This window comes from Kryptolebias marmoratus, linkage group LG14 (assembly GCF_001649575.2).
Source record: "Kryptolebias marmoratus isolate JLee-2015 linkage group LG14, ASM164957v2, whole genome shotgun sequence".
NCBI classification, from domain to species: domain Eukaryota; kingdom Metazoa; phylum Chordata; class Actinopteri; order Cyprinodontiformes; family Rivulidae; genus Kryptolebias; species Kryptolebias marmoratus.
In genome coordinates this window covers 17119963-17132039 of record NC_051443.1, presented here as the reverse complement: position 1 = coordinate 17132039, position 12077 = coordinate 17119963, and the positions used below count along the sequence as shown (strand labels likewise).

At 39.5% G+C, this 12077-nt stretch overlaps 1 protein-coding gene across 1 annotated transcript in view; it reads left to right on the top strand.

Moving 5' to 3' along the window:
• The window catches only part of LOC108232703 (WD repeat-containing protein 70), a 34729-nt gene that overhangs the window by 10213 nt on the left and 12439 nt on the right, over positions 1-12077 (top strand). The window contains exons 10-13 of the mRNA XM_017410664.3: positions 3486-3660; positions 10347-10446; positions 10823-10907; positions 10997-11135. Of these exons, the coding sequence (XP_017266153.1) occupies positions 3486-3660; positions 10347-10446; positions 10823-10907; positions 10997-11135 (499 nt within the window). The remainder of the gene's footprint in view (positions 1-3485; positions 3661-10346; positions 10447-10822; positions 10908-10996; positions 11136-12077) is intronic.

The following is a 12077-nucleotide window of genomic DNA, read 5'->3' as shown; positions in this document are numbered from 1 at the left end:
GACTTTCTAATGAAGCCCACGTGTTTTTATTTTTTTTTTGCTTTTGACTCTTGAGGCGCAGTCGAACACGGGTACGCACAAAAAACACACTATTTGAGGAATGTTTCCAGGAGGATTTGAATGCCAGGGATTCCCACCACGCTGGCCTGGTGTCAAGGCTGCAGCTGGACTTGGATGTGTGGCCGCAAATGCGGAAACCCAGAGTGGCAGATCCTTTTACTGCTGAGGAACTTTTGTTTTGGGCTTGGGCACAAACTAAAAATGGTTTCAATAAATGTCACAAACTAGCAACCAAAATATAAAACAACAAAATTCGGATTTGTTTTTTCTTTCACAGGGAGTAATTGTTTTGTACTCTGTACCTAATAAACTAAATTTTATGTCCTGTGTGTCTTAATTGATCACTTCTTGGGTTCTAATCTCATCAGTTAATTGGCTCATTGTCCTTTCAGGACTCTGAGCCAAATGTGGGTGATGGCTCACTTTAAATTCTTCTATCAAAAACAGAATAGTGAAAGGGTTTGTTGAGTAGAAATGGCTTTGGGTTAGCAAGGGTAATCTGCGAGACAGAACAGGGGTGAAACGTGAGGACAAAATAAAATGAGTGCGAGCATGTTGAGGCGATTCACCCAGGTGGCTATACCAGGTTCATCCAGAGTCCAGCGCATATCCAACTGGTTCCCACCTTACAACGCAAGCGTTCCATATCCTGCCCAAGAATGCACAACCGTACTGTTAGGGGAGTGCATTTGTCCGTCCTGTCCAAGCTACAATAGTGGCTGCATTTTTGACTGACAGTAACCTTTTTGTCCATGTGTGAGCTGTGAATACGGTGTTTGTTTCTCTTCCTTCTGAACTGAACACAACACAGCATCCATGTTGTGCTTTGAAACCATCTTATCATACTGTTGCTTGATTAAATCTAAAAGATCTCTTGAATCTACCTCAGAGGTGTATACAATCTCATTTTTAAACATGTAAAGGGGTTTCACACCCACCTTTTTAATACATTTTAAGTTGATCTTCTATTGCCTGAAGCTAGATTAATATTGTTGTTAAACTAATGGAGCTAATGGGTCTCTCACTGTCCCCGAAGTCTGTCTGTGCAAAGGTCACGTTATCTTTCTTTTCCCCATTGGCTTCTCTGCTTGGGTGCCATTGTGTGTAAGCCTCCTCCTAAATCCATCTCTTATTTCCCCACTTTATCTTCTTCAGTTGTGAATCAATGAACACGGAGCATCTTCCCTGCTTAATCCTCCTTTCTCATAACAGAGTCCCAGTTAGTCAGTCAACCAGTCCAACCTGTAAACACCCTCATACACGACGTTTACTTCTCTTTTCCTTATCTTGGGAAGGAATCCCCCACCCCCCACTGGGCCCTGTAACCTGATGGGCAGATAAAATCTGGGGCCTAGGAACCTGTCACTCCTGAGTTGATGTGTGAATGATTGCACTACCTTGTAAAGTGTGCATGCACGACTGAGGTTGTATGGATCTCATTTTGTTACATTCACCCCTCCGTCTCTGAAGTGTGTGTGCAAGAAAAGGGACTGCTGATTGAAGAGAAAACAAAGGAATGGGAAAGTGTGTGTGTGTGTGGGGGGGGGACTTTGTAAAGTTTCATTTTGCAGGTAAACTAATTAACACCTTAATTACAACGTCCTGTTAACAAGACTTGTGGTATTCAAACAGGAAACACAAGCTTCTTTTAGACGTTAGAGCAGACGGTTGCCATTTTGCTTACCCCACTCAAGGTCTTTGACAGGTGTGGGTGTGCACCCAGCGCTCACAGTTGGCTCCATCTCGGCTCTGTCCTCTTGACAGCCAGCAGTGCCATGTTTTGGAAAGAGCCTTTAAGATAAATGGCATTCCAGGTTTTGTGTGCAGCGCGAAAGGTTATGTTGTCTTTTTTTGGTCTGGCAGACGCCTACGGTCTTCTGTAAACAAAATAAAGATGTCTGTGTGGGGAAGCAGGTGGACCTATTTGTCATTTAGTTCATGGCTATTACTCTTTTGCGCTCCCAGATATATATATATATATATATATATATATATATATATATATATATATATATATATATATATATATATATGCAAATGTTTACTGTAAAATGCTCAGGTTGTACGAGGGAAGTGCTTTTATATTTGTGGCTTTTGAACTTCTTTTTTTTTTTTTTTAGCCGAAGATTTAATTTGAGTTTTATTTGACCCTTGCCGGTTCTCACTCAAACCATATGTCTTCAGCTGACAGTTGTATCGCACTGTTAGGCTTAACTAAACACAGTTGAGTGTGTGTGTCTGTAGTTTTGTAGCGGGTCACAGAGGAATCCTCGCCATGCTCTTAGTAGCAGCTCTGCCTGCGTGTTTACACTCCCCTGCCGACCCCGCGACCCAAAAGGTCAAGACGGCTCACCAAGGCAAGCGGTGGGTCACAGAAGACACATTTGGATGCACTCCTCCTGCTGTGAGTGTTGACGTGGGCATGTGAGAAGTCTGTTAAACATGTGTCGCAGTGTCTTTTAATAAATAAACGTGGGAGGTTAAATCACCGTGACTTTAATCACTTGTGGCTGAGCACTTAAGTTCAACATATCAGGCGTCATGTAATATTTTTGGTTTTATTTTTCATCAGTTTTTGTTTATCGTCTTTAACGTCCATTTTTTTTTTTTACATTGCCTTGTGAGTTCCAATAAATATGAATAAAATAACAGAGTGCATAGAATGAAACCCATTATCTATCTATTGATCTTTATCTCTATATATCTATAGATATACAGGTTTAAATTAAGATTTGGTTGAAAAAAAAAAAGATATGCCGCATTTCCTCTTGACAGATAGTTATGCCAAAAGGGTCAAAGGTGAAATGTTCCATCTTGTTTCAGTCTGACTTCCTATAAAGCCTTTTCTGATGCAGCTTCAGCTCTAACCCTTACTTAAAAAAACACATCAAGCTGACTGATTCTTATTTCTTGATTTTTTCGTGTGACCAGTGGAAGACTTGGATATATAATCTTATAATCTTTGTTTTAGCTCCATTTGTGTCTACGCAAAGTATTCAAAGCCCGATACATAAATCTGTGATGTAAGTTGTCCCCTTTGGGTTACATTTTATGACATTTTGGAATCAAACCTCACATTTGTACATATCTATATGAAAGGTTTGCATTTAATCGCTTTTCTCCAAGCTCCAGGTGGTGTAATGTGTTCAACAGATGGGAGGAAGAACAGGGAATCTGGGTTTTATAGAAACTTCAGACAAACCTGTCTCACTGATCTACTGCTCTGCTATTTGCAACATAGCTTCACAGTGCAATATCAAACTGTCCAAACTTGTGCTCATGAGAACGACCAGTGCACTTTACCTCTACAATCCTGATTTATTATTTAATATATTTATTGATCATATCTGATTTGAGGGACAGATGTTTTATGACTGACTCACAGCTGCTGGACCAGAATATTGAAGTTTCTTGTCTTTTCACAGCACTGTGCGCACATGGGACCTGAAGTCGGAGAAGAAGCACAAGTCTGTGTTCAAACCTCGCTCCTCTAAGGGGAAGAAGGTCGTCCCCACATGCTGCGCCTACAGCCGAGACGGGAAGCTCATCGCAGCAGGGTGCCAAGATGGCACCATCCAGATCTGGGACAGAAACCTGAGCGTGAGTACAAAACTGCATACCAAACCACCCCAAAAAAAAAAGAAAAAATGTGCCACCGATTGTAAACATGGGATGTCTGTTTAGTTACGGCTTTGGGTACAGAGTCGTGAAACTTAAATCACTCAGTCAGAGAGAGGGGTCACAGGTCAACAAAGCTCTAGTTTTGAAGAATTTAAAATGCATTTGTACGAACTTGAAACAGTCATTTAAAGTACTGATAAAATTTGAATTTTGATCTGATTTGAAAAGATGGGAGGGGGTGCAATTTATATTTTATATTTAAAGTTCCTAAAAGCAGCATGAGAAAAATAGTTGGGGTATTTCTATTTTGACCAAAATAAATAACCGAAGGACCATGAGTCACACTAATGGTATGGCTCAAAATAGCTGCTTATATAACTATTAGCTGCCTTGTCATGATTGAGTTGAGTTACATAAAAGTTACTGGGAGGCCCAATCACAATTTGCCTCTACGCATTTTCCATCACTAATTAGACAATTAGGGGATCAAAGCATGCGTTCCATTCTTAATATAACCGAGGTAAGAGTTGATCTTGGCACCCATGATGTCTTGCTCTCCACTGATTTTTTTCTGGAGTTATCTCGACAGAAGGAAAGTCTATTCAGGGCTCCATCTATCATAAAGGTGGTTGTCACAGTGAGGCATTTGCTTGTAGTCACCATTTGGACAACAGAATTCTGCTATCCAGTGGTTCCTGTTAAACAGTGACAGTTTTTGCTCTGCTACCTTTGCCACAACATTCACCTTTGTGATTAAAAAGAGCAGGAAAACGGTGCATTTCCTTCCACAGAAAAGGGGAACTTGTCGCACTTAAGTCAGTGTTTTAACCAGATCAAATAGCAGGTTTTCTCCTTGTTTGTAATAAAATTCTTAAACATGTTTTCTTTTGCAAAATAATTGTTTCACATACTAAACAATACTTTGAGGTTCTAGTAATGTGACAAGCTTGGTAAAATATACTTTTCATTTCAATTTTTTTTTTTTTTTTACAACACCTGCTTTTATCCACTAGAGAGTCCTAAAACACTGGAAAGCATAAAAATGAGACATAAAATTGAACAAGAAAAATCTACAAACAAACATTACCATACACTTCCTAGGACATTCTTCTATCATGACGTGTGTGAGTCTTATTTCTGAAGAATAACAGGTTAGTTTTTGGCTCGTTTGTCTCGGCTTCTATTTCTTTCATATTGTCGTATTTGTCCAATCCATTACAGGATTTGAATACAGTTGAAAGCTTCTGTTAAATTGTGTGAGAATGGCGATAGTAACAATTAAGCCGTGGTTAGCGAGTTGGAACAACTTGATTGGAAAGAAGGGCTTATCTAGATTAGTTGAATGGGAAGTAGGGGACATGATAATTACTTCAACAGCCAACTTCATAATCAAGCGGCAGATAAACTATTGCTTCTTTTTTGCTTCTCAGACCTTATTCCTATTATGTGTGTGCACCTCCAAGTTCTGGTGTCATAAAGACTCCCACCTTTTCCCCAGCCACCCATCATCCCACCCCTGGGCTGCACAAAGCAGCAGGTTTCGAGTGATTGGAGTAAAGCAAAATTTATTACCCTTCCTTCTCCAAGCTAAATATTTGCCCTGCGTCCCATAGCAGCTCACAATAGTCATGTCTCTTTCCTGACCACTGGAGCCTGTCCTGTCTGAATGGCTGAAGAATTTTAGTTGGTGCCCTCTGCCCTAATCAGCAACCTGTGCTGCTGACTCAAATTCAACCACAAGCCTAAAAAGGAGTTGACCTCTTGATGCTTTTATTGCTGCTTCCTCCCCCACTAAAATGAGGCCTATCTCCCTGTTATGTTGCTACTATTACTCATGCCCAAAATATGCGGGCAGGTCAATCATGATCAATCATGTACACGACCTTCATCTATAGCTCACTCTGAAGAGAAGCTATTGAAGATGACACGTTGTGTTCTCCAGCCGTGACACGAGCTGATTATTGTGATGGGAGTCAAACAGGTCGCTTCCAGCGGACTGCCTCGGAGAGTGATTGCACGTTCGTTCTCTGTCCACAATTGCACGACTGCATTTTAAGTCGGTGCCAGGTTATTTGCACTCTGTGATGCGGGGCGCACGTCTTCTTTCCAAAACATTACCGCAGGGGGTCGAGGAATGCTATGATGTCACCGGCGAACTTTGGCGTCTCCGGACTTCAAAGCGGGCGCCCACAAGAGATGGTTTTGATAAATCAGTCAGTGCAGGTGTTTTAATCACACGACATGACAAAGTTGGTCTTGTTCTACAAAGGATGTCTCTCTTTCTACTAGGGTTTGGTGGAACATATTAATATTGTGTCCAGCCAGATACAGACATAGCACTTTACTTTCAATGCCATCATCATGCAAAAATATTTGCAAGCATTTACCTTGTTCCTTTGACAGCTTAATAAAATGACTTGAGTTTCTGAAATGACAAAACAATTGAAATTATGTAAGCCAAATGCATTACTGAGCATTGAATACAATTATGATGTAATTACAATTATACTGTTACTTTAAAAAAACTTTCACAATAGCACCTGCAAAAACTAAACCCCCTAAAAGGCGATGTTAGTTAGTCTTTTACAGTAATACACTGTTATGGTGTAGACGGGAGGTTACGCAGTGGATGACTGAACAGAAGCAGAGCTGGCTGGTTGGTGTAAAGACCTTATGATCCATGAAGGAAGTCGTTCTGAAGCTCTAACAGCACCTGCTTTCCCTTGGTGCGCGCTACGAGCACACCTTCAGATCTGCTCAACAGCTGGAACGTTTTGCAACCTTGCCGCCCCGATAACATGCCGGTGGGCTTATTTATAACAAAAATAAACTTGAGGCATTAAAACCTTTTTGTCTGAGTGGTTCTGTTTTATTTATTGTTAACCCGCTTTGTTCTGCGATTGCGTAGCAATAAAAACGTCTCATCTCTAATCTTAGAAAATAACTTAAAAATAACTCGAATAACATGCGGTAATAAGACAGCATTACAAGCTTTTCTAAGCAGATGGTAATAATTTATACAGGGGGTTTAATTTGAGGAAGGTTTATTGGTATGAAAAGTGGATTCCACTCAGCCCTGCAGTTTTTCCTGAAGGATATTTTTTCTGTGCAGTCTCTGAAAGTCTAAAGAATATATTTAGAAATGGATTTCGGATCCGCATGGCGAGTGTCTCTAGAGACACTAATAATTGTAAACATTTAGTGTAGCACTCAGTCTCTTTAATGTGCTGCCTTTTTCTGTCAGTGTCATGCGGTTTAATTACGCCTTAAACTTTCTCTAGACGTAACATTTGACTTAAGATCAATGTTTTCCCAGTAAGGAAATCCTACAGCTCTCACTGTTGTGCTTGTTTCTCGTCTTTGCTCGCAAAATTGCCGTCTACTTTCCGTGTGTAACTGAGTCGTAGGGGAATGCGATTCCTCAAACTTTTATTGGATTATCCGACCCCCTCATTCCAGTGTGATTCCCTAACACACAGCGCCTCACCATCACCACTTGTTGATTTCCATGAACGATCAGAGCAGCTGTTCAGGACTGTGGTTCGGCCACTTGATCCCCTCCCAGATGGTAACAAAGGTCAGAGTGAGATGTGAAATTGACTGCACAGAGGGCATCATTGTCTTTCAGGTGTGCAGTTGTAAAAAAATATGCGAGAAGTAGGAGACACGGAGACGTGCTGTATTTATATAATCAAGCTGATTTGGAACAGTTGGTGCTGTGGTAGATTGTTATCATAGTCTGCAGAGGATGAAACCCAATGCTGAGTTCCCTCTGCTATTTATCAACGCCTGCTTCAGAAAGTGTGTAGATACGGGTTAGCTCTGCGTGTGTGCACAGAAGTGTGTGTGTGTATGAAATTATCTTATGTAGAATTGGTAAATATTGTTTTTAAAACAGGGTTTAAACACTGCAACTGCTAACAGCGGATGATTTTAGTCCTACGGGATGACAGATCAAAAACGAAGGGAAAAGCCTTCTGGAAGGATTCATTGCAGGTCAAACAAGAGGTCTAAACTTTTCTTTTCAGTTGACGTGAGAATAAAAAACTGTGGTTTTAGTAAAGTGTTTGGTTGGAGCAGGTTCATTTAGAGAGGGAAAGGAACTAAACAAACATCTGCGCAGCTCTCTCTGGTGTTATGTAAAGCAGGACTCATCACTCTTTCCTTGCAGAATGTTTATGGTAGATTTCCATTCTGTGACATTGTCTTTATTTTACAATAAACTATAGAAAAAAAACTGAAAAAATAAATGGTTGAACGCCAAGTTCCATACAACATCGCATGACAAGATAATTGCAACGTAAGTTTTGTTCACTTTATTCTGTGCGGAGTAAAAACAGTACAAGGACTGGACGGGTGTCACAGCCACACACCTTCACTGCTACTTGTTAGGACTGAGATGGTTACTGTCAGATTAGAAAATGTAATTTATGTGTTTAAAATATCCTTCCTATTTCTTTTTTTTTTTTAAAGTCAAGTTAATTTTAGGGCATAAAATAAAATAATGGGTAGATATTTAAAGATAACTTAGTAGAATAAAGGCATTGTGTCAAAGGTAATCCGTGAGTAAAATAATTGGGAGCAAAAAAAAAACTCATCCCTTGGGGAGACCAGACCTGAAAAAAGTGTAATCCATGTTATCTACAGTCCAAGGTAACAGTGTTATCTGTCTCAAGCGAGGTAATAACTTCCCTTCACTCACTTCGGAGGTGAAGTATGGCCTCTTATTTCTGTTATCACATGGCCACATCACTCATTCAGCTCATGCTCCACTTTCTCTCCTACAGTTTTTGCCAGCTTCTCCCTCAATGTCTCTATCTTATCTGTCTTCCACAATGTGTGCTCACTTCATATTCCTTATCTGCCGTTTTTTTTGGTCAAAAGCCCACAGTGCTGCAATTCTCTTTTCACTGATTTATTTGCATTCTGTCGAGAATTAATGACAACGCTGCTGCATAAACCAGGGGTTATATTTGTTAGAGCGTTAGCGAGCCCACTTCCCAGACTATTGCCTCACCAGAGTCTAGTAATGATCGATCTGTGCAATCTGGCTGTACTCGGGGCCAGGTGAAGCTAAGGCACTGTGTGGTGAGCCTGGGAGGCAGCAGGGAAAACGCGAGGCAGATGAGGTAGTGCTGTTAGGGCTGAAACAACTAGTTAATGTTGTTTTCAGCTTTTCAGATGAAAGGATTCTCTATTTCTTTTATTGTGCGTTAAATATATATTCAGATTTGAGCTTTTGTTTGGATAAAACTGTCTGAAAATCTCACTCAATCTCCTTTTTATCATTTCATTCATGTCAAAAGTCAAATAAATAAATAAGCATCAGAAAATAACCATTGGTATCTTGAACCTTTTGAGGTAATTGTTGAATCAAAAGTGGAAAAACAAAACCAAAGGAAGATCTGTTGTCTCATTTTCTGTTAACCTAGATCATTTTTAAATAGGTCGTCCCAAATAACATGGCGTTAAACTCTGCTCTTTCCGGCCTGGAGAAGCCATCTCGGGACACTAATGTCAACAATACACCCCATAATTAATGAGGTACTGAATGGCATCATGAGAATAGCTGTTCACATAATAAGTTAGTGTACATGATGAAGAAGGAAAGCAGTTTTTCTTTTGAATATTTGATAAAATGACACCATTTAGTTGAACTCTGTAAGCTTCAGAAATGACAGACTGACTTCTGGGATTCTTCTTTGATTTTTAATATTAAACGCAGACGATCGCAGCCAGGATGAGAGTTTATTCATTAACAGTATACAGCAACATAACAGTCAACTGCTTCAATACAAAGGATTTGACACGTGGTTCTGTAAAAATGCCTCATTTAAAGCTTCTATTGTTTTCAGTTACAGCTACTAAAATTATAGAAACACTCATTAAAACATATGGACTATGAATAATTTTGGAATTTTTGTTTTGTTCCTTTTCTTTATGTTTTAGATGCAATCAAAATGCAATGAGTTCCTCTGACTGTTTTAGGGAGAAATGGGTTATATTTATTTTTTTATAGTCTTTACATTTAAAACCTGACATCTGAAAGTGTTTTTTAATCTCTGCAAAGCTGCTGCTGCTGTCTAAAAGCCAAATGGTCTGTACTTTTACAAATGATCCTGGTGGGGGTTTATAGTTGACGATCTTGGCTGAAACTTCTGACAAAACATTTGTAACACGAAACGTGTTTAAGAATGGCCTGTTGTACCGAAGCCTGAAAAGGGCGACGTCAGCCAAAGCTGAGGTTACAGTCGAAATGTGGAGGTTGTGCATTATTGGTATTAAACTGTACACATAAAACCGTCTGTCAGGGAGGATATGTAAAAGTTTGCCAAGGTAAATGTCTGTGGTTGCAGTGTGCTAAGTTACTAGTATTCCACGAGTTGAGGTGAGCTTCATAGTTACACAGTTTGGTGTTTTGTGGTAGTAATGAAAACCAAGTGCTGATTTAAAGATGCAAAAAGTGGGGGGAAAAAGTTTTTTTTTTTTGATACAGCTGGGACATCTACTATTAAATCAGAGCACAGGCTGTTTCATATAACAAGACATTGTAAAAAGTTTTTCCCTTTTACACAAAGTTCCATAGATGTCTGAATCCAATCCATAAGCTTACTCTCCAGCCTCAATTAATCGTCGTGATTGTTTCATTTTCTGTTTCATCTTAGGTTCACACAAAGTTTCACTGTCAGCAAGCCCACGCTCCAGGATCAGACACCTCTTGCCTCTGCTTTTCCTATGACGGCATGACTCTGGCTTCACGTGGAGGTAAAGAAAACGCTCCATGTCCCAGACCACCGCAGCCAGCTGCGGCACACGTTTTATGTCCCGTTCTTAATTACTGATCAAAAAAGCAAGCTTTTTACCAGTATTTATATTAGATGCCTTTTAATAGTTGTCTTTTACTGAGTGTACAAATAAACTTGTAACTCCCTTTTTTCCCCAACTGATTAAACAAAGAAAAGTAACAAGAAGTATATAAACACAAAAAAGCGAAGTTTCCTCTCGGTATGTAATCTTGTCAAGGAGTTTGTAGCACAAAGATAAACAGAAGTAACTCTGGAGTTAGTCCTTTTAACATGATCAAAAGTAAATAACCTTTAAGATGTACCATTTACATTTGTATCAAACTTTTCCTTTCTAGGTGACGACACTCTGAAGATTTGGGACATACGCAGCTTTAGGAAGCCTCTGAATGAAGCTACCAGACTGACCAACTACTTCTCCATGTGAGACTTTTCAGCTTTCGTGGTAACTACAGTTTGTCCGTTTGTCGCCGTCGTTATAAATGCATCACGTGTGGAACGCTTTCCTGCAGGACTGACTGCTGCTTCAGCCCAGACGACAAGCTGCTCATCACAGGAACCTCAGTGAAGAAAGATGAAGGAAGTGGGAAGCTGGTTTTCTTTGACCGAGCTTCCTTTCAGAAAGTCTACGAGATAGAAGTCACCAATGCTGTAAGTTGGGCCTCAATCCTGCTCTTATTACAGATTTTTTTAATTTGTCTGCTTGGTTACAAACAAATATGTACAAAATGTCTAAATCCACAAAGATAATCAAATGATGGATGTGCTTGTAATTTCATTTTGATGTCAGTGGTTGAGATTCACACTAATTTACATCCTTAAAATGTTTGTCTGTGCTCCTCGAAAACCCAACAGCAAATGGTAGGGACTTCAGATGCACAAATAAGAGGTTTCAAATCAGAAAAATGGTGTTTCTTCACTGCAGGAAGAGAAATGCCCTTTTCCCGTATTCACCAAATCTTTTGGCTGTGACTGAAACATTTGTCCACATAAAATGTTTCAAACTAGTATTATTTTAGCAACAAAACAGATTTTTCTTTATCTTCACATGGTAAAAAATGATTAAAACATTTGGGGAAATGAAAAAGTTAAAAAAACAACGAAATGAATTATAGAAGCAAATGAAGGCAAAAGAGCAAAGATTTTAAAAAAAATTGTTAGTGGCAAGACTGGAAGAAAAGTAATGCAATCATTTTTTTTTTTACTCCAAGTCATTCCCACACACTGTTGGCAGGACAGTAATAACACTCTTATATGGGCTGCCTTTTAGTTAGATTTTAAATTAAATTAAATTTAGATACTGCAAATATCAGCACGTTCCATTCACGTTAGCAAGTGATGTGTGTTAAACTAATCCCAGTTTCTCAGAAATCCAGAAACCATGTGGGAAACCAGCCATAGGTGTTAAACTGAAGGGCAGAGATGCGGTGAACCATGAAAACATTTTATTATTTTTTTTCTGTGTCCTGCTTTGACTCCTTTCGTCTCTCATTCTAAAGCGCCTTTCATCAGATTTAGCAGCTTCTGTCTGAAGTCATAACACCGAGGTTCGACCACTTTAACTCCATCTGACTGGCTGAGACACAAGCAATC